Source organism: Musa acuminata, chromosome BXJ1-7 (assembly GCF_036884655.1).
Source record: "Musa acuminata AAA Group cultivar baxijiao chromosome BXJ1-7, Cavendish_Baxijiao_AAA, whole genome shotgun sequence".
Classification (NCBI taxonomy): Eukaryota; Viridiplantae; Streptophyta; class Magnoliopsida; order Zingiberales; family Musaceae; genus Musa; species Musa acuminata.
Genome location: NC_088333.1, coordinates 357,553 through 380,709, shown reverse-complemented (window position 1 = coordinate 380,709; position 23,157 = coordinate 357,553). Strand labels below are relative to the sequence as shown.

Genomic DNA, 23,157 nt, shown 5'->3' with positions numbered 1-23,157 from the left:
AAATCCTTTTCAAACAATTCCTCATATAAAGACAATATACATCCTGTCTCCAATGATCACAATGCATACTGAAAACAAAGAAATTACGTCATTATGAAAGAATGATGAACACACTATCAATCTTGAGCTAGAACTATGATGTGAAGTCGAAGAGTCATCATGGTTTTAGCCTCCGAAGAAGGTTTTGCAAGCTCTGGTAACAAAAAAGCTGAGTGTTTCCTTTGGGTGTTAGTCAGTGCCTTGCCTTACAGACTGCAGCAATACTTTGGCCATCATCATCATCATCATCTTTCACCATTAGTAATTAGGAAAGGTGGTCCGCACGACATCCACAATTGGGGATCGACAGATCGGACACAATCCACTGTTCCACTGCAATTGGCAGGCACACTTGAAACAGGTACACATATGCCCACACCTGCAAGTATTCCAATTAGATTCCTGTACAGATTAGATTCTGAGAAGAGCCATCCAACTATTTGCATCAGTTATGTAAATTATTTATGATTACAACTCTTTGGATCAGTTATATAAATTATTTCCATCGTTGAATTCTATGCATAATAATAATTATTAATTAAATAAGAATATCTAAATCTTTATTTGTAGTTTCTTGCAGAGTTGTCTTAAATCTTATCTATCTCTTCTCGTATTATTAATAATTGTCTCATCCGTTCTAACTATAATATCCATATCGCATTAATAATTGTCTCATCTAGTATTATTAATATATATATTTTTTCTCTAATCAGATTGTGTTCTAGAGTAATATAAAATGGACATGATACACAAAAGTCGTACACAGAGAGCATATATACCTACCTGTAAAGCAGAGAGTCAACTTGCATCTCACAGCATATACAGCAACTTCCTCTCCCTCCTGGTTTAGCTTTGGAACCCTGTGAAACACTTGCTGTTCCACCTGTAAAGCAACCAATTTTGCAATTCAGATTAGTCATAACATAATAATGTTGCAGATTAAGTATATGACCAACCGTAAATGATAACACTATAATATGACTACTCCAAATGATTTTTGGGAAAAAAAGGCACATGCAAACCTGATTGATGTATCGCATCCATTATGTCATGCTTGATAGATTGTCTAAGTTTGGCCTGCCAGTCCATGCAACTCTCGATCAATGCCCGCAGTTCGCTGATTTCTTCATGGATTTGAGCCATATCACTCCGCAAGTCACGCATAGCTTCCATGTCCTACCATGATGGCAGCAAATGGTGGTCATATAGAAGCACATACTTCTTACTGGAGAACCGGCGAAAAGATGGAGACAGAACTCACTAGCAGATTGTGAGAAGACTGGTGAGTGAATGAAGTATGTTGCCAGTTCTCTGGGTGGTGCAAGGTGTGATATTGTAGAGGTACCAGCGATGATGAGACGGATGCATCTTGCTCAGCGTTACAGTACTCGTCACTTGGTTGCCAGAACGGATAATCCACATGTGTTTCTTCTGAATTCTCATGAAAACTTTGCTGTGTTTGTCGGTGTAAGAACGACAAGATCAGTTGATTCATCTTATTGCAAAAATCGCTTGCAAGAGAAGTTGAGACTCTTCTTCTGCAGCACAGAAAATTGAAGGAGATGGCACATAAGGGTGCAGAGCTCTGAACACAAAAAGTCTGGCAGCTCTAAACTCAACACAAGCAGACGAGATTGTTGTTCCAAGAAATAAACTGGATATATAGTAATCATGACATAAAATTTCCAGATTGCAATGTATCAACCAACAATTACTTCACAGGAAAATCCAGAACAAGCTTTCCAAGTGAGATGCAACACAGGTATTCTCTATCATCATCACTAGTTTGAGACCACATGAAAAGATGAAATCATGCTTTGTCTACTGATATGAGCAGAGAGGAAGAAGAATATACCTCTCAAGAAGCTCCCGGATCTCGACATTATCAGAGAAATTCTGGAACAAGTCATGATACGCATCAGGTTTCCTGTTCGCCCCCCATCCTGTCCATGGATCGGAAGGCCTGCTGATCCAATTACTCGTGTTTTGCTGTGGGTATGATTCAAGCTCCTCTGCAACAGCCTCACCGTGCCAACCATTTGACGGTCTTTGCCAGTCAAGGTTGGTCACCCATAGGTTCCTTTCGTCCCAAGAACCATCAACACTTTGGCTTCCTTCCTGTAGGTAATCACTCCTGGAATATGATGAGTTGGTCTCAGGTGGAGCGATTTGGGGATGAATCACAATTTCCTGATACTGATTGTTGTCGCTGGAATATGTATGGGCTGAACCTTCAGCATCCATGGGGAACTGGACTTGTGCACTGCTCTTGTAGACGGTGTCTTCAGCATCCATGGGGAACTGGACATGGGCACTGCTCGAGCTCTCCAGAGCTCGCTTTCTGCCTCCACAATGCTGTCCTATGTGGTTAAATCTCTCCCTGGTGTTTGTCGATCGAGCAGAACGTTAGGGTGCAATTCGAGCTTGCCAAATTCAAGGATGACGAGTGCAGACTCAAACAGAGTGAGTTCCTATATGGACTTAGCCTTTCTAAATAGTGACGGTAAGCTTCTAATCACATTTATTCTGCAATGTCTGTTCTACAAATAGACTGGGATGTACCTCAGATAAGAGATTGTGGATCCATTGTGCAATTGATCCAATTCCGAAGCTGTCGAAGGGCCCTGCATTTGATCGTGCACTTCCACTTGTCGTCGAAGAGATTTGAGCCTCAGCATCGACTACGGAGAATATGCAAAGAAAATGTTGTACAGATTGTGTGAATATATTGTATCTCTTTGTCCATGAAGATGAAATTGTATTAGCCCTGTAGAACTCTGTTCTATCACTGCAATTGTGAGGCTCCAAACTTGTTTGTGCACCAAAATTATGTTGCCAAACAAAGAACCGAGTCTTAAATTCTCATGTCTGCGTTATTTCCACGAAGAGAATAGCGATTAGGTAGAAGAAACGATGTCTCAGTTTTTACCTGGAGACGGCCGCGATATGGGAATCGTGAGACGTGTTGATGCTCGGCCAATGCCGCGAGCTCCCTCCGCCGCTCCTTCTCCATCCTTGCGACCAGGTTCTCCATCTCTCCTCGCCCTCTCAGCCGCCTTGGACTCAGAACGGAGGACGACCCCGTGCTGCGGAGCCTCTCCGTCTTGTTCGTCGCCACTGGATTCTCTCGCCCCGATGGCTCGTTCTCGCTGTTCAACGTCGCCATGAACCTACGCGCGCCATGGCCTGAGCTCAGCATCTTCACGATGCTCCCCACCCGGCTTTTCTCGTTGTCGTTCAATGAACATGAAGAAGAAGAATTCGCCGTAGTCGTCATGTCAGAATTCCAGTCCACGAACGCGTCTGACTCATCGGAAAAGTCGGAGTTGCAACCAGAAGGTTCGTCGGCCGAGAACGAAGCAGCACTGGCGTTCTCCATGGTGCCACCGCCGCACACCGTGCGGTGCTTCGGGGTGAGCCCCGCCTCTGCCTCGAGCTCGCGCCACATCTGTATCAGCGAGGAGGCCCGGACGTTGGGCGGCAGATCTCCGGCGCCTGCGCCAGCGCCGGAAGAAGAGACGGCGGCGCTTCCAGCGGAGCACTCCGAGGCCGAAGGGGACGCCTCGCGGAGCAGCGAGGCGGCGCGGACAGAGACGGGCTGGGAGGTGGTGGTCAACGTGGAGATCTCCGCCTGTTGGGCGTGCCGGTCGATGGTGGTGACCATCTCCCGCGCCTGCTGCACCGCCCACCGATGGTGGATCTGCGACTGCCGCCTGCGCGCGGTCGCCGGCGACCCACCGTCCTCCTCACCGGCGACAGAATCACCGGCAGCAGTCAAAGCTGAGGAAGAAGAAGAGGAGGAAGGAACATCCTTGCTCTGCTGCTGGCGAACGAGGACTTTCTTGAGGTTGGCAGGGGTGAACGAGGTACGACCGCGGGCCGCGCCGAAGACGGCGGCGGCGAGGCGGCCGGGGTCATGCCACTCATCGGCGGAGGGTATGCGGGCCACCGAGGAGGCCATGCCGAGCGGTGAAGGTACGGTGAGGAGTACAACGAAGACAACAACTATCACTATGGTACGTATGGAACGGTGGTAGACGAGTGCTCAAAAGCTACACGTCCAAATCTTAGTCCGACGTAATAAGATGGCGTGCTATGCTAAAGCATAGAGTAGGACAAGAGAGGGATTGCCGCGTGTGCAAGCAAGAGAAAGAGAAGCGCAGCCTTCGGTGTTGCTGCCCTTGTTTTGCTTCTTTGCAGCTTCGTCGAGAAGGTGGAGGCCAACTGCAGCGTCATGGAGCACAACAGGAGCAGGAGGAGCTTTTAAATGGTGATGGCAATCGAACTGATTCATCCTTCGGATGCGATACTGTGATCGTCCTTCCATCCAAAAGAGAAAAGGCAGTAGTAATTGGTGTTTTCACTGTGAGGTTTTAAAGGAGGAGGAGACGGGAGTCCGAAGCCTGTGGAGGAGGAAGAAGAGGCATGGATGGGGGATGGGGCGGGTGTTGCGGTGCCTGTTTTGACGCCTCTCACCGAGATGGGCGCACGGCCGGCCATAGAAATGGAAATGAAGGGGCGTAAGATCGTTGACAGCGAAGACTTGAAAGGTTACATGACACCGGTTGCTTTGACCGATCATCCCATCACTTAATTGTCATAAGGATTAAAACTAATATATATATATATATACATATACATATACATATACATATACATATACATATATATATATGTATATATATATACATATATATATATGTATATATATATATACATATATATATATATGTATATATATATATATGTCAGCTTTAAGTCTCTTATCCTCTTCTAAAATTTGATATAATCCTTAAAACCAATATACAATAGAAAAGGCCCAAAAAAGTAATATTTAAAATATTTGTTTTTCCTGGGAAGATGGAAGCATGTCATGGAATGGAAGAAGGAAAAAGAAAACTAAAAAATAATAATCAGCACAAATAAGAAGAGAATTTTAGATATTTAATTTGTTTATATTTAGGAGATATATATGGTAAATTAATATTTATATAGACACAAATATGTTATTTTCAAACTTAAATGATAGAAATGAAAAAATAGAAATAAAATGAAAATCATGATGAAAACCTTATTACTTGTTGACAATGACATTATTATTATTTAGGGGAAGAAAAAAAGAGGAAATAGGGAAAGAGATGTTTCATCTACCGCCATACACTTTGTTAATTGGAAATACTCGTGGCTTTTCTCTATTGGTTAGGTGGGTCCTAACAACACATCGGAAACGCCAATTGCTTGCCACCACGGATCATTGAGGTCCAAAACAAGCATTCCCTACAACCCATCTTTCCCATCATCACAATCGACCGCACTATAACCAAGCTGTCCCACCCCAAGCAAGAAGACTTCACCTGCACCGTCTCAGATCAGATCACACAGCAAGGAGGAGGAGATGGCGACGAAGAGGGCAGTGCTGGTTGGCTGCAACTACCCGGGCACCAAGGCGGAACTCAAGGGTTGCATCAACGACGTGAACCGGATGCGCCAGTCCCTTGTGGAGCGGTTCGGCTTCGCGGAGGAGGACATCACCGTCCTCATCGACACCGACCGCTCCTACACCCAACCCACCGGCGCCAACATCCGCCGGGCCATCTCCGACCTCGTTGCCTCCGCCCATCCCGGCGACTACCTCTTCTTCCACTACAGCGGCCACGGCACCCGCCTCCCTGCCGAGACCGGCGAGGACGACGACACCGGCTACGACGAGTGCATCGTCCCCTGCGACATGAATCTCATCACCGGTCAGCCTTCACTCATCATCTTGTTCTTGAGTTGGTTGACTTGATATACCACCAACATATGCTCGATTTCGATTTCCATCTACGTTCCTTTTCCCTGAATCAAAGTCGTCTTGGATCCGGGAATTTGCCCAACAGTAGATTCTTGGAGAGATTGTGATGGGGATGCAGCCCGTTGATTGTTTGTTGCATTCCTGGGGAATGATTTGGTCCATTTGCTGCTCTCGCAGACGACGACTTCAGAGAGTTTGTGAACAAGGTGCCTCAGGGCTGCCGGCTCACCATCGTCTCTGATTCCTGCCACAGCGGTGGCCTCATCGACAAGGCCAAGGAACAGATCGGCGAGAGCACCAAGAGCTCCGACCAGGTTGGATCTGAGTCGGGCTTCGGCTTCCGATCCTTCCTGAAGCAGACCGTTCACGAGGCATTCGAGTCCCGGGGGATCCACCTGCCCCACGAAGGCCACCGCCGCCGCCACGAAGACGCGCACGATGCCGAACGAGAGTACCGGGAACGAGGCGGCCAGGGCTACTTCAAGAACCGCTCCCTCCCGCTCTCCACCCTCATCGAGCTCCTGAAGCAGAAGACGGGGAAAGAGGACATCGACGTGGGGAAGATCCGGCCCACCCTGTTCGAGGTCTTCGGTGAGGACGCCAGCCCCAAGGTGAAGAAGTTCATGAAGTTCATCCTGCACAAGCTGCATCGGCACGGGGAGGGCGGCGACGGCGGAGAGGGCGGCAGCCTCATGAGCATCGTCGGCGGCCTGGCGCATGAGTTCCTGATGCAGAAGCTGGATGACGAGGAGGAGGAGGAGGAGGAAGTGAGGCCGGAGGAGGTGTACGCGAGCGCGGGCAGGAAGGGCCGGGAAGACAATGGCATCCTCATCAGCGGCTGCCAGTCCGACCAGACGTCGGCGGACGCCAACCCGGCGGGTGGCCAGGGCGGAGCTTACGGCGCTCTCAGCAATGCGATCCAGACCATCCTCAGGGAAGCCGACGGCGAGGTCTCGAACCGGAAGGTGGTGCTCCGGGCTCGGAAGATGCTGGAGAAGCAAGGATTCACGCAGCGCCCGGGTCTCTACTGCAGCGATGACCATGTGGATGCTGCTTTCATATGCGAAGCATGAGCTGTGTCGTTGATGACTGTGGAATGGTGTTGTGTTGTGCTCTCTTCTCTCTTTCTTTCCGCCGGTTTATTGTCTGAATTGAGTTCCGCAGCTTTTTCTTTGAAGGTGAACTGAAATGTGGATTGATCATAATGGATTGATTTCCTTCCTCAGCTTTAGTGATGTTTTCTTCAACGGGAGTAGTAATGCCGACGGACTAAAGGCTGTACTAAACCAGAAACAATAAACTCTTCTTCCAGTGGCTAAGATGGTTAAAGGAAAATAAAAAGAACTGATTTGATTTTGATGTCTCTTTTTAACTCTTGCAAAAATTTAAAAAATAAAGGATGAATTCTCGAAAAATATTTCTAGTTTTCAAAAATTCTCTCAAAACGTTTTAATTTAAAAAAAAAATCTCAAATGATTTTTTGAGGATTAAGATTATTTTATCATAATATTCACGGGAACAAAAACATCATTTTATCGTTATCTTTATTAGACCCATTATTGATTTCGTCTTGTATCAATCGCCCTACCTCCCATTCCCCTCTATTAAGGATGTCAAGGAAGTGGGGAGTTGCAAGCGGAGGTGAGCTCCTAGCTACGCTTATACCCCCCTTCGCCTCGAATAATGGTCAATTGCTCGCGGTGCGCTCTTAGTTGTGCTTCTACCCCCCTTCGCCTCGAACAATGGTCCATTGCTCGTGGTGCCCTTGATCGCCTCCACATGTGGGCTCACCACTTTCGTTCCTTGCTTATGGCTAACGATGAGGGCGCACGGGTCATGCCCTCTCATTCCTTGCTCATAAGCAATGACGAGAGCATGCGAGTTGCATCCCCTTTATCTTCGCTAGTGATCGACAGTAAGGGAGGCCTATGGGTAACGATAGCGACGAAGTCAACCAACAGGGGAGGTAGCTAGGGTTAGTGTCACCAGCTCATTAGCTAGCACACGAAGTTAGCATAGTCAACGACAAAGACACAAGTGTGTTCGATGCACAAGGACGACACGAAGGTGACTAAGGGTAAACTCATCATTTATGAAAAAGATTCTCTGTAATAATTTTTTAAAGTTGAAGCATTCTAAAAAAAATTATAAAAATTAAAGATTTTTTTTTCGAGAATTTACCCCAAAAAAATTCTTCTATCATTAATTTAGACTTTAATTAAATGAATGGACAAAACAAAAGGATCTAGAGGTAAAATTCCTAATACTAAATTAAAATAAATCATTGATTTCTCCTTAACTAGGTTGGCCTTTTCAAATTTCATAAAAGGATATAATAACATTTAAAAAATGAATTTTAATCAGTTTGGCTACCAATTATGGGTTTTAAAAATGTAGAAACAATTATATTTGTTAGTTTTTGCATATTTTTCATATATATATATATATATAAAACTATATATAAAAACAAATGATATATCTATTATTTTCTAAAGATGCAATTTGCAAAACCTGTGTTTCTTTTAATGAGATTCTATGTTTTTTTACCCGGCTCGTGTCTTATGCTGGTAAATAACTTGATGAAAAGTATTTCTAGCGGTGAAGAGAAAAAAACATACATTTGGCAAGAGCTAATTTCCCCTATTTACAGTATTACATGGATAAACAAACCTGAAGAAGATGATCAGTTTGCTTGCAGGTATAGAGACCAGCAATTCATTCTATATTTTGTGCAGAAATCAATTGATGGTTGCGGGAAAGATGGACACAAGACTGGTCTTCAATACCTGCAAATTTATTTAGAAGAAATTAAGTTCATCACCATCTATAATTCCTACTCTATTATTTGATCTCCAAGTCTTCTGCCAAGTTAGGGTGATGGATGGGTTTCAATTTGAAGTGACAAAACAAAAAGGGCTACCAAACTCTCGGAGGAGTCGAGAAGCTTAGTTGTGAATGCGAGCACCTGCTACAACTGTGGTCAGATATTCTCTCCACTGGTTGGGAATAATATGAAAAGCTGAACCTGACAACACTGATGTAATTGCCTGTCAACCCACATAAGCCTTGTCTCTTCTCTCTCTCTCTCTCTCCCTTCATCACATGTCCTTCCTCATTTTTCACGATCACATTCCTGTCATTCAGACACATCTCACATCAGCGCTACTTGATCTCAGCTTACAAACTTTTCTGCGAAGAGGTCACAGTAGAAGCGGGTCGGAGAGGAGGAAAGGGAGGTGACGACGACTTCTTACATCGTCGTACCTATGCAATTTAGAAAGAAAGAATATTCTAGATTTGATTCAAAGGATGGACATTCCCATTAGAATTTGGTTAGCTTATATTGATGACTAAGATCCCCATATCATATTGGGTTTCAATGTCAAGTCAATAACATGGCTAATTTAAAAACCCTCATAACATATATAAAAGATCAATTCAGAAGTATCGTCACAAACTTATCCGCTAACTCGGATGTTTCTCCTTTCGACAGGCTTATCCAATTTCCCAGCATATCCACAACAGTAATAGTGATAGCCAACAAGGTAGAAATCAAAGACATTTGGTTCGGAATCTGAACAAGTCCCCATAATTTGGAAAAAGAAACCAACGAATTTATGCTTTGATTACAATATTATGCTGTTGGAAAATAATTTTGTAAGAATTATATATATGGCCTGCTAAGGTTTGATGCCCTTACTGTTGCGTGCAGGCCCTCTAGATTCTCCAAAGAATTTTTGGTGAGACCATAAAATAGCAACCAAAGAAATAGAGAACCGCAAATGGCTACAAAATTTTCTCAAGCTGGATCGATCAATTTAAACCACAATCATTTACACGTTGTGGGTGGCAGATCCAAGTAGCCTATCTTCCTCCTTTGGGATTTCGTTGCCGGAGAGTTCCAAACTTGGCTTGCTTGACGTTATCTTGTTCCATTCATTTTCAACGCGAAAGAAAATCCACTGGAACCGCCGCATGATCTCCAAAGCTGTTATCGTAAAAACAGTCAAATAGTTGTGCCGAAGATGTGCCGAGAGCTTGTAGGTCCATGTGCATCGAAAAATTAAGTTGCTTCCGATCACCCAATAATAGACCTGCAATTCCACACAGGTTTAGCAAAAATAATATCCCACTCGAAAATTGTTGGATTTAGGAACATACCCATTTTCGTCCATAAAGAAGGTTTGTGCAAATATGTGGATTTTTAAACTTGAAGATACGAGTGAACACACTGCAGATGCAAGACCAATAGATTAATACAACAAAAATGAATTTAACACTCAAAACACTCATGAAGAAACCGAAAAACTGGTGCATACCTCAAATCCCAATCCCGAGTCACATCCCAATAAAATGAATATAATGAGTTTATGACACTAGAAATAAGCCAAAGAGGGCGGTAAAATTTGGTCCAACTGTCTGGGAAGACATGATACTTGAGAGCCGAAAGAAAAATCACAGGGATTGCAGTTGAATATTTTAAAGCTGGAAAGACAACAAAAGACCATGTTAATAAAATAAGAAAAGGATAAAAAAGGGATAGATAATCCAGTACATTAGGACAACATTCAAGGATTAAATGCAATTGTTCATCAAAAAGAAGAGGAAGAAAAAGATCTAAATTATATGCAGCTGACGATAAAAGGAAATCCAAGATATCTATTGTCTTTAATGCTAAGAATATTGAGACACAATATTGAATTAAGCTGGGATTGGCTCATAAGTACAGCTCTTATGGGCCTAATACTTGGTCAAAATAGTATTTAATAATGACTAAGTTGTAGACTGATCTTGGTCTGAATGTTCAAGCACTAGATCACAAGGTTTTGAGAATAATTATCATATAGAATATGCAATACAGCTTGGATAAGGTAGCATATAGCTTTGCTTCCTCATAGGTCAGAATACAAAGAACGGTTTGAAATTTTAAAATACGTGCCCAAGTTAGTACTTGAACCAAAGCTGCAACACCACATTGAGATGGTTAGCATCAACTATTCAAGAGAACAAATTTTGTTGATCTCTTCTATTACGTATCTCAATGAAGGCAAAAGATCTATGTAGCCGACCCCAAATAGTTGGACTTATGGCCTTTTTGTTATCAACGTCATCCTATATGCAAAAGAATTCACTCGTTGGAACTTATTCTAGAATTAGAAATGAAAGGAGAACTAGATTGGTTTTTAAGGATAGATGAGCCTCTTATCATTAATTTGGAATTAAATATCTTTAGACTAACTAATAAGGATATGAAAAGAAATATTTTTATTTGTAAACAATTAAGTATAGCATTGTGAACATATGCAAGGGAGATGTTCAGATAATATAGCTATAGGATGTGAAACAATTAATGATACAAGGTGAGATAGAGGGAGATCTAAGAAAATTTTACTAGAAATTATGAATAAAAATTTAACTGATCTTAATTTAACTAATAATATATTTTTTTATAGAGTTCAATAGTGGCAAAAAATCCATATAGCCAATCCCAAATAGTTGGGACATTGCGACATCTTATTGTTGTTTACAAATAAAAGAAATATTTTTATTTGTAAACAATTAAGTATAGCCTTGTGAACATATGCAAGGAAGATGTTCAGATAATATAGCTATAGGATGTGAAATAATTAATGATACAAGGTGAGATAGAGGGAGATCTAAGAAAATTTTACTACAAATTATGAATAAAAATTTAACTGATATTAATTTAACTAATAATATATTTTTTTATAGAGTTCAATAGTGACAAAAAATCCATATAGCCAATCCCAAATAGTTGGGACATTGCGACATCTTATTGTTGTATAGTCACCTAAAAAATTAATAGTTCGATTACCCCATACCCCATCTTGAGTGCAGTCGTGATAATTAGTACAAAAGCATATCTAATATTAGACATCACAAGGTATTTAAGTTGGAAATGACTATCCATGGATGAAGTTACTAACACATCATGATGTGGAATCACAATGGGGCTAGGCCTGACATCCACAGTTGGACTTGATTTTCAACTCCAAGTTGGGCCAAGGGCATTAAGTAAGAAAAATTGACACTCCTAGATGGCTATATTGATATCAAATTGGATTTAAGCATCTTTGCCTATCAAATTAATGAGTCAATTCATTTCTCAAGCAAGGTAATGACATATCAGATCTACATATACCATAACAAAAGTATATAAAAAGGAACAAAAAAATATGGAATCAACCAAGAAAAGAGAGAACATGGTCCAATAAGTGGTCCTTTGTTCCTAGACTTGAATACCTAAACATTGTTCTATAATTATATATAAAAAATCATTTAATTATACAAAGACATTGAAACCCCTTGAACAAACAGATAACACATCATGCAACAGAATTTACATCATAAATAGGGACAATAAAGTTTAATAAAAGTATGATAAAGCATAAAATGAATATATTTACCATTAAAAAGGCATGTCCTTTCTCTGGTATCCTTATATTGACGTAAGCACTGGAAAAAACGGCATAAATAGGGAAAGACAAGCACCACAGGGATTACAACAGAGTGACTGCCACATACAGAATCAGCCTCAAACCAAGCTATTGTTGCAACCTGAATATGAATGAATCCACATAAAAGATGTTATTCATGAAATGAGAGAGACTGCAAGACTATAGAAAGATTGTGACTGTAGACACCAGCAAAGGATCACTATGACAGCAATAAGAGGAGAAATTAACATTGCTTACTAAGTACATCCCAAAGATTGTGGCTGCAGACACCAGAAAAGAATGACAGCAATAAGACAAGAAATTAGCATTGCTTGCTAAGTGCATAGTTCCCTTTTATCATCCTTGTGGTTCTGGAATAATTTAATGTGACAGTAAACTTAGCTTGCAAAAAGTCAACCAAACAAACAGCATTAACTAATACATGATTAATTCATTTGTCATACTGGCCCAGTTATACATGCTATTATATTAACTTGTCAGATGCAGCAAATTGTGTATAATTTCCATGGCAATGTATAAAACTGTGCAAACTGCAACACAAAATACGCAAGCCACTATGCACTAAAGGACACAAATGAATACTCAATCAGCCAAATTCCTACAAATGTTACAGAAGAATGTCTATCAACAGATTAAAAGAGAGGGCCATAGAGATAAGCCATAAATCTGGTTACAGAAAGTGAAAGTCAGCATAATCTGAAAGCCAAAATTGTGAAGCATGTTTAGAACTTTGACAATCATCTAAGAAAAGAAAATAGTATATACTTGCACCAGAGATTGTGTGAGCAGAGAGATGGATTTAACACTTCTATACTAACCTGTTTGTTAACCATCCGACAAACTGAACGCTCTAAATCAGAGAATACCTAGAAATAATTTGAACAATAACAAAAATTCAGTATAACAGGAAAATTCATGTTTAGCAAAGCAGGAAAGCAGGCATGTCTCATTAGCTCTCTGAACCATCACAGGATAAGGACGATTCAGTAGATGATATATGCTTGACATTTTATTGATAGGTTTGATCTAATGCAGGGAGAAGCCCTGTGGTCAAAACATAAAACAATAGAAGTTTGAGACCTAAGACACAACAACAATCGTAGATTAGATGATAGTAACAATCATCCAATCAAACAAATTAAGAGGCCATGTTGGTTGCCTCTAGCGGTTCCAAATAAGTGATACAGTACCAACTCATAGTATAAAGAAGCACCATACACAATCTCCTAATTGGAAGATTATTTACCAGCTGTATGACAATAACTAAATGGAGAATATTATTTAAGTTTACCTTTGACATTGATGTCATGATATCCGCCAAGAAGAAATCAGAAAATGTGATTGCCTGCATTTGCAAGGAAAAAAAAGCTGATTATCACAGAAAAAGATATTTAAACATCCTAGGAGAACCATCTAAGCAAATTGCAAACAAAAGTCGAGTTTCCCCCAACATGCAGCCATAATCTTGAAAAGTAAAATATCTCCAGTTACTGTTCAATGACAACTTGAACACATTAGTCCTATTTATGAAGTTCAATATATCAAGGGAGAAGGGATAAGTTAAGGAGACTGGAAAGGGAAGCAGACAGCAAGAGTCATGCTACAAAATATGTTAACTAATGTGCTTATACCTTTCATCCCTTCCTAACAATGAGACATTGATCATGGTAAAAGTTATCTCATAGATAGCAGATGAAGCCTAATTGTCTTCTAAGTTTTGAGCTAGCAATGTTTATCTCAACTCTTCTATAAAAGTTTCTTCAGAGTAAAAACTAACACTTGCCTGTAATGGAAGCATTATACGCCATACAGTCCTTAACAAGTAGTAGCGGGATGGCAAGTAAAAGATCTCAAAGGGGAATATGAGAACCATTAGAATGGCTGCGTATAGAATAACCTGCAGTTCAAGCTAAAAGCTTAGGACGATTCAACAACAAAACAGCCAAAGAAGAAAAATTAAAATGTAAAACAAATAATTTGGCGCCAGATACAATCGAAAGCATAACATAAGGTTATGTCAAATTGAACTCATGAGATGCTTGTAAGATGCATAAAAGACATAAATGAGAAGCACATATAATTGCTATATGTTCCAAGAGGGACTGATATATATTATACAACAGAAAAGACATAAGCATTAGATTCAATTTAGAGAGGGACTGATATTAATACTGGTTGTGATGCAGCTAGTGATACTTCGCCATGTGAATACAAATAAAGATAAGCTGCCATACTCGTAGGAACAATGATGGTCATCCAGGTTGCACACTGCAAATATCATAAGGAACTAGTTAGCACAAACTACTTACATATTCTAATAACTCAAAATCTAATGAAATAAGCAAACAAACAAACCACTTAATAAATCAATATTATTTTTGTTACAACCCAGATAGCGCCACATCAGAGGTGAGAGGATAATTATGATAGTATATAGAGATTAGATGAGTTTGCTATCATTAGCTTAGGCTCAAACATCTTAGATCATGTGGTCACAGGCCAAACAAGATATGAAACAGTTTCTCTGTTGGACCTGGCCATAATAATTAATATCAGAGCAGATCTAGTATTAGGCATAATGTAGGAGCAAGTATTAGGCAGTGGATACGTTTCAGCTTATCCTTCTATGGCTTTTAAATTCTTCATGAGTAGTGCTATAATATTGATTATTATTGACATATGACAAAGCCCTGGTTTTTAGACAGAATGGAGTTGGATAAGCAGATAGGTTCACAAAATTAAAAAGGCACATGAATTTCAAGTCCTCGATCAGACTGAGTGACCTGACCCTAGCCAAACTTGATGGCTTAGATGGGTAGAGTCCAGGTAGTGATGATCAGACCTGATTATTCAGATTCATATAAAAGATTTTTTTTTCAACAAGAGATTCATACAAAAGATATATCACAGTAACAACATATCTGACATTAGTAGAGATGCAAACCTCACTGCTCACAACCTTGCCAGTAGGGATTTTACATGGCACACTAGGATCATCAAGGGAGATGATTTTGACTGACAAGATTCTACTGTCAACTCTTTCTTTTTTAATATCAATAGTTAAAAGTCTTTACATTTAAAAAGAAAACAACATATTTGGACTATGAAGAAAATGTGATTTCCAAATATTTTCTTGAACCCACAGAAGTGGCTGACACCTATGAATTTCACTTTCATCTTTCCTCACAACTTATCTTCAAAGAATATATGGTCAGAGGCAATGGATATTAAAATTGGAAATCAATACCTAGAACTTCAGAAACTAAAATTACCTTGAGGTTTCAGAAATGGAAAATGAAATCACATGTATGAATGTAAAACACTAAATTAAAGCCTCCAACACCTTAACATGATTAAAAAATAGGGAAATATTGCATCCTTAGGTAAGCTACACTTTAGAATGGTTGAACATGTTCTCTCCATATCAACACAATCACAAACAACCTCCCCATAAGTTGACCCCATTTGAATGATATTAGTAGATGATCAAAAGGAACTAGCTCAGGATGCATATTATATATATATATATATATATATATATATATATATATATATATATATATATATATATTAAAGTAAAGACACCAATAGAGATGTTACATTAGTACTTTAAAAGATGATATCCCTTTTGGAGGGGCACTAATACATGACAAGAGACATAACATGAAGGAATGCACATCAACATATACCTTCCATATCTCCCGATGTGTGAGATGAGTGTGGTCAAGATCAAATACTTTTGCATAGTTAACAGATGAATGAGAAAAAATCCATAGATTCACTCCCCAAAGCCAAACCATCAACGTCTGCAATATCAAATCAAAAGAAATCAAGAATGAGAGAACAATCAATCAGAATGCATCCGCCTTGAAATGATTGAGCCACTTAAATATGAGAATACACACCACAAGAAGAAGTGGATTAAAATACAAAAAGGCCTCGTAAAGAAACAAATCTCGTTTATCTGCATTCATTCGCATTACAGAGTCCCAGCCTATCTGCAAGCAACAAATGTGAATCACAAGTCTGAAATTTATTTTGGCCACTTATGCATACCTGTTCAACACATATATTCAGCAAATATTAAGAACTGACCTTACAACAACTGATGCCCCACAAGAGAAACAATACAACCTGAAAGATGTTCCTAAGTTAGTATACAACATCCAATGGATGAACTTCACTTTTATGAGTTGTGAACACAAAACTTGCAAAAAAAAAAAAAACTCTGCACCATAGGTACATCCCTAATATATTCTTTGAATATATTAACACAATCAAGAAACTACATAAATTTAGGAGGAAATTTATCTAACTCTGCACAAAATCAGGAAACTACAAAAATTTAGCAGATACTAAAACAGAAAAATTAATCGAAAGAAATCAGGAAACTCGTATTAGAATAGCTAGAACAATGAAAGATCAGAAAAGCAAGACATAATTAGGAGGAAAAGTTCTACACACACACTACAAAAATTAGGTTGCTCCAGTTTCTGCACTGACAACCCTTCATTACTTGTGGCTACTAAAAGAAATGTGGTAAAAAAGTTCAACTCTTGACAAACAGATTGATAAAGATCGATTTAAGCCAAAATTCAAAACTAAGTTCAATTAAGGTCAAGTCCAGAAGCATCAGAGTTAAGTTTTCCATTTTTTTTGTTTGAGGTATAGGTTTTCTTTTTTCTATTTTCTAGGTATTCAGATTACTTCATTAGAGTATTAGGAAGAAAATTTTAACACATTTTTATAAATTTTAGGTAGGTTAGTATTTGTAAAGGTATTAGTAGTTCAAGTTACCAATTGGTTGTTGTCCAAAATTAACAGATTCAGATGAGACAAATCTGATAACAACTCAACAAAATTAGTTAAACATAATTACAAGTCTAGCGACAAATCTTGGATAATGTATCGAGTTTTGCAAGTTTTTAACGGGTCTTGTGAGTTTCTTCATGGAAATGCCATAGTTATCTTCATCCCTCATGTCTTGTGAGTCACTCTACTAGTACTACGGTACTACCAATCAAGGATCATGATTTTGTATTGTACCAGAGTTTCGAGCATAGCTCGGTATGGTACGATACAAAGTACCGCTATATATATATATATATATATATATATATATATATATATATATATATATATATATATATATATATATGTTAAAAAAAAGGCGACGTTGCCTCCTTTTTCTGCCTGCGTGGGGAGAAGAAACCGAGGTTTCGTTCTCCCCACACAAAAGGCGTCGCCTTGTCGCCTCATTTCGTCGCGACGTCGCCGATGCTTCTCCCCGCGTGGATGAGGAGAAGTCGCCGACGACGTTGAGGCCTCATCGCCTCAGACGAGGAGGCAACATCTTATCTGCGGCGTCCGCACGAGGGAGGGCGGCGACAGATCGGGATCGTCGAGGGAGAGCAGCGCCGGATCTCTAGGTTCTCCCTTTTCTTTCTTCTCCCTCGGCTAATGCCACTCGGTAGCGGGTGGCGACGGTCGAAATCGACCGTCACCGACCGATTTAGGGTGGTAACGGGGCAGAAGCAGCCCCAATCGACGGTACCGCCCGATTGTAGACGGTCCGCGTACCGATCTGTTGGCGGACTAGTACGTGCTGCCCGATACAGGCGATATTATTCGAAACTAAAATCATTGCTACCAATCTTTATTTTCTCTACCATGATCTTTCTGTCTTTCTCACCCTTCGCTACTTTTATTCTACCTATTTTACCAATGTTTGCATCAATTTGGTATCAGAGTTATTGTGTTTGCAAGGGTACCCAATCTGTTTTCTATTTCAGATAATTTTCAGTTGAAGCTTCATCATTATTCTTCAGCTAATTCTGGTAGGATCATTTCAGTTAAACTTAGATATTATATCATTTCTATGGAAAATTCTATTAAAAAAAACACTATGGAGTTTTCAGTTGATCATGATCCCATAAGCCAATGGTGTTCAATAAAGTACTAGTTTTACACTAGCCAATTGAGAGGAGATTTCAAGATTAAAATCAAGGTTCAAGGGTCATTTGTTTCTTTGGGGTTTCCTGCATATAACCCTACATAATGCATTTATGATACAAAATAAAGCCACTACATTATGGTTATTGCATCTCAACCCATAAAATGCTCAGATAACCAACATGCACCCTCTCCCATCGATGTCCATCATATAGATAATCGTTAACACCATTGTTTTAGGCAATTGAAATTAGAAGCACAATGTACCTTCCTTGACTCAAATTTCCAATATCACATCCAAATCCGAAGCTACCAACTCCATCCTAAGATCTGAAAGCTCCAAATTTGCCCACAAAACCTTATCATGACAAGCTAAACTATTGATCTTTGCGACATTCCCTACTCCCTATTGTCATGAACTCTGAATACTTTACACTTATTCCTAATCTTTCTCCAACATTATCATCATCATCATCTCTGCCAGAAAAGTTGCTGGTTTGCTTCTTACTATAATCGTTGAAAAAGAAAAAAGTTGTTTAGATCCTTTTGCAATTGAAGATCGAGTATGATCAAATTAAGACTAAATACTAGGTCTTTCCTAGAGAGTTGATTTTATAATCAGTAATAATCTTTGTAAAATAACATAAATTTTCAATTGTTCATATTTTTGTTGATACCTTCTGTTGAGGAGTTCATTATTTTATAAGCTTGAGTTTATTGCAAATAGGACTCAAGTGCCTCATGTTCCAAATTTCTATGTTTTTGCTCCATTGAAGCTTAGTACATTTGTAATTTCAGATTGTCAATACTGGCTTACTGTTAATATATTTCATTCATGAATTTGTGTTCTGTATAAATTGTTGCTTGTAATCTTATTAAGGTGTTTGTTTACAAGATATCCATGGAAGTTGCACGCATTTGTTACAAGGCAATCTTGCTTTCGAGGTGCAGTCACTTAGAGAGGAGCATACCTGAGAGTCACACGTATTGCTGGATATAAGATAGCTACCTCAGAATGGGTGGATAATAAGATAACTGACTAGACAAGGCTTGAATCTATATTAGGTGTCAAAGTTATTGCTGGAAACTTAGGTTGCCCATAACGTTAAGCATATATCATGATTCATATGTTATCAAGAGGAATGGAAAGGAAAAAGTCGTTCAAGATGATATATGTCAGCACAGAGGAATCATATAAGAAGTTTCTCATTATGAAAAGATAGGCAATTTAAAGAAACCCTACAGGTATTATTAGAAATTATCATCAGGTTGATGTTGGCATTCCAAAAGATGTAAAAAACATTTAAGTATGGACATCTCCACGAAGCTTATAGGAAGTTGACAATCAGCCACACAAATAACAGATTCTTTCTAACTTCAATCTATGCTTGCAAACAAAATTATCTAGACAAATCATGATGACATGTTATGTCTGACAGATAACACAACTTTATTCTGCAATTTTTATATAATTTAAGCAATATCAACAGGATTAAGCTAAATCAAAATTAATTATAATTATTCCTTGAAATTATAGAAAATGACAATATAAATATGTTGTCTAAATCAGATGACCATTTAGAAAGACTTCTTATCTTCATTCTATGATTAGAATAAATTGGAAAAAGGAGTAAGGACATAAAAAAAAATGACCTTAAATCTCCACAAGAAAACTGGTGATGGCATCATTGCAACACCAGATGCTGCCATGCTTGGACTCTTCATCTCATTTACCTCTGTCAGGAAAACTAAGCCTGTGTCATTGGCAATTCCAGGTTCAATGAAATCTAAAAATGAAAGTTAAATATGTGACATGCATAAGAAATAACATCTAAAAAGTTGAGTAAATAAAGTAGTCGTGAGCAAACTAATTTTCTTTTACCCTGATCAGTGAAAATAGGTCTGCTACCAGCTCGACGAAGATGAGGACTTTTAGCTGATGGCAAAGGAACTTCAAACATATGTGAAGCTAGTGAAGGTCAGAGAGAATGAGTGTCATCAATACTTATGAATACCTGAAAGCAAGTAAACCTACTGTCATTTAGTCAGTCAGTGCAACCAATTTGAAGGTTGCTAGGTTCATATCCAATGATCAGGAACCAAAGTTGTGCTTGATATGACAGTATACATGGTGCAATCATGCAAATTCAGTTAGTCATACCAAAACAGTACCACCATTTTGAAGTAACTTAAAGGATGCAACTTGTGGAAAAAATAATAGTTAATAACTTGATATGATAGAATTGCACATTGCAGACTAGATTTATTAGCTATATGATAAGACAAAAAAACATTGAGCAACCATTTGAGCTTTTATAAATGGACATATTCATGCTACTCTAGCGCTAGCAAGGGCCACGTTTCTCTTGGATAGGGGTCCTCTGTCAGAAATATTTGGTGAAATGTTTTAATTATATAAAAGACCAAACCACTGTTCCATAAATATTTCACGTCTTTATATATTTTAATAATCGAGTATCTAACATTCACATGCAGCAGTTCCTCTCTCTCTCTCTCTCTCTCTCTCTCTCTCTCTCTCTTAAAAACACTAAAAAAGGAAAATTAAATAAAAATACAATGCAAGAGAACGTGCCATAAACAACCCTGTGGGCTAATCTAGATCTATGCATAGGACTGCTAAAAGAATCAAAGTTATACTGGATCGACCCCAGTCCATCCCTAGTTCAATTGTTGACCAGATCGTGAGTCAGATCAGGCAAATCAAGAAAAGAAAAACTAGATCCATATCCAATTTTCCAAGATCCACACTTCAAACACACAACTTTTTGCGCAAGAAAAGGGAGGAGTATCAAGTAAGGATGTCACGTCCAAACGTCCTTCAGATTCAGAACAGAATTGAACGAAACGGACGACTTATTCACATCCTAATTCAAGAAAAAGCGAGCGATAGCAGAGGTCCATGACATTTTTGAGCAAATTCTACCAAATCTATCCAAGGGATTGGAGCGAGGCGCAGAGATCTGTTGGTCAAAACAAGGAGACGAAACAAGCATGTAGGGTTTATTGGAGAAGAGATTCTACCACGGAGGAGTGGCAAGATCTGAGGCTGGAACTGCAAGCCAGCGGCGTGAGGCGGATCGAATGGCGATGCAGCCTCCGGGACGAGGCGGAGAGGTCCGAGGGCAGGCGACGCGGCCTACGGCTTCCGGCGGACAGGATTGCGGCTCGGCCTGCGGTGAAGAGGATTGCGACTTGGCCTGCAGCGTGAGGCGAAGCGACGGGCGAAACAGATGAGATCATGAAGAGGAGGCGAGGAGGAACGCAAGATCAGGCACAACAGGGCGGGGAGATGGGCGAGGCTGCCATCGTTGTCTTAGTAGGTCTTAAAGTTGCCATAAATTCCGCTCTTCTAAGGTCTAAGATGGAATTGGGAATTGGGCATTGCAGGTTAGATAGATAATAAATACATCACTCATCTTCTATTGTTATATCACGTTTAAGTACACTATAACGTTCCATATGGTAGTGTATTTTGTTTCCTTCGAGGAGGTCACTTGCGTAAATTGGGGGTCAATTGGTGTATGATAATGGAAATTGCACGCTGATGTGGTCAACCATAATCCATGTACGACTAAAAGTCGACACGGCTATCGTTGACAAACCGGGTCGGAAACAAAGACCTTCGATTGAGAACCTCACACTCCTGTAGCCCTTCCATCGTTATGCCTGCTCTCTTGAGCTAACTTGCGAGACATCTCACTCTTGAATCCAAACTTGTAGCCAGCCTAGGGGATTCTACTCCTATAGAGATTAGGACTCTAGTTAGTACACCGTACATTTTTTATTATTATTATTATTATTATTATTATTATTATTATTATCTTAATATTTATTTAGCTCGTAAAATTAGTGGTTCGATTCAGCACCCGTGCGCAGCGTGAGGACTGTCGATCCACTGACACTCATCTTTCATTCTCCATATGTATAGCCACTCAAACCCTCGAATCTTTTGTTCCTCGCTTAAGTATTTGAGACTTTGCATATCCTTACGCACGTCTCCTTTATCGACTTAATAACCACTAGATGCAAGACGGATTTGATCGATTTTAAGGTATCTCAACTTTCTTACCATTGATCTAAGGAAGCTCAATTGGTTCGCTTGTACTTGATCATCTTCTTCTCCCTCGACTCTAGTTATTTCTTTTTGAGGTTGAGGGATCTAATGTTATTACTCCTCCGGATGTTGAGGACTATGCTATGCTGATAAGGTACTCAATTATTATGATGTCTTTTATATGTTTCTTTCCGTTTTCTTATCTTTTAGATCAAATAAATTATTCGTGACCCTTTTAATCCAAAAGTTACACTTAAATGTCTGAAAATAAGTTTAGACTGAAAAAAAAAAAAAAAAACAAAGAACATGAGAAGTGATCTGTGTTTCTGCAAATAGAACAGAAAGAGTATGATACAGACCGAACAAACTTGATGAAAAACTTTGAAGCAAATTGCCTAAGCGAGAATATTATCAAAAACAAAGAGGAGAGGATTAGCATCATGTCATCTGTGGTACTAAAACTTCGCTGCTAGTTGAGCTCCCAACTTGACGGGGACAGATAATGAGCAATCCGGTTAACGGATCGATTTCCCTTCCAGTTTGAACCTCGACAGGTTTACATTCTTCAAACGAATGATGAAGGTCTTGCTTGCTTAGCACAATATCTCTGACTCATTCTATGCACAGTAAGGATTTACTCCCCTTCTTTACTATGCTTATATTTCTTTCAAGCCGTAAGAACACTATATTTGATCCAAGCAGCAATTAGAAAAGATTGCCGGAAGGTCCTAAAGTGAGAAAAAAATTCACTGAAGAATCAACTCAATCAAATTTGAAGATGAGTAAAAAATAATCTTTAGACCAATTTACTCCAATTC

At 39.5% G+C, this 23,157-nt stretch overlaps 3 protein-coding genes across 9 annotated transcripts; 1 reads left to right on the top strand and 2 right to left on the bottom strand.

Moving 5' to 3' along the window:
- Window positions 1–15: 15 nt before the first annotated feature.
- Window positions 16–4,558, bottom strand: LOC103991016 (uncharacterized). Its single transcript, XM_065193779.1, has 7 exons — window positions 2,969–4,558; window positions 2,602–2,720; window positions 1,895–2,419; window positions 1,301–1,577; window positions 1,062–1,215; window positions 823–922; window positions 16–418 (listed from the first exon to the last, which is right to left on the bottom strand). Exons 1-7 carry the CDS (start codon window positions 3,998–4,000, stop codon window positions 298–300), a joined length of 2,328 nt encoding a protein of 775 aa, XP_065049851.1. The 5' UTR covers window positions 4,001–4,558; the 3' UTR covers window positions 16–297.
- Window positions 4,559–5,331: 773 nt separating this feature from the next.
- Window positions 5,332–7,058, top strand: LOC135678063 (metacaspase-5-like). Its single transcript, XM_065190385.1, has 2 exons — window positions 5,332–5,783; window positions 6,011–7,058. Exons 1-2 carry the CDS (start codon window positions 5,435–5,437, stop codon window positions 6,904–6,906), a joined length of 1,245 nt encoding a protein of 414 aa, XP_065046457.1. The 5' UTR covers window positions 5,332–5,434; the 3' UTR covers window positions 6,907–7,058.
- Window positions 7,059–9,394: 2,336 nt separating this feature from the next.
- On the bottom strand, window positions 9,395–21,674 carry LOC103991018 (uncharacterized). Of its 7 annotated transcripts, none has more exons than XM_018829485.2 (14): window positions 21,307–21,674; window positions 20,147–20,295; window positions 19,918–20,018; window positions 16,408–16,446; window positions 16,218–16,310; window positions 16,002–16,118; window positions 14,485–14,580; window positions 14,096–14,209; window positions 13,604–13,657; window positions 13,131–13,178; window positions 12,262–12,412; window positions 10,153–10,318; window positions 9,995–10,064; window positions 9,395–9,927 (listed from the first exon to the last, which is right to left on the bottom strand). In XM_018829485.2, exons 2-14 carry the CDS (start codon window positions 20,223–20,225, stop codon window positions 9,667–9,669), a joined length of 1,389 nt encoding a protein of 462 aa, XP_018685030.2. In that variant the 5' UTR covers window positions 20,226–20,295; window positions 21,307–21,674; the 3' UTR covers window positions 9,395–9,666. The 7 variants fall into 7 exon arrangements, with proteins under 7 accessions (XP_018685030.2, XP_018685031.2, XP_009408644.2 ...); XM_018829486.2 differs by having other exon boundaries at window positions 20,147–20,233; XM_009410369.3 differs by having other exon boundaries at window positions 20,147–20,279; window positions 21,307–21,673.
- Window positions 21,675–23,157: the final 1,483 nt, after the last annotated feature.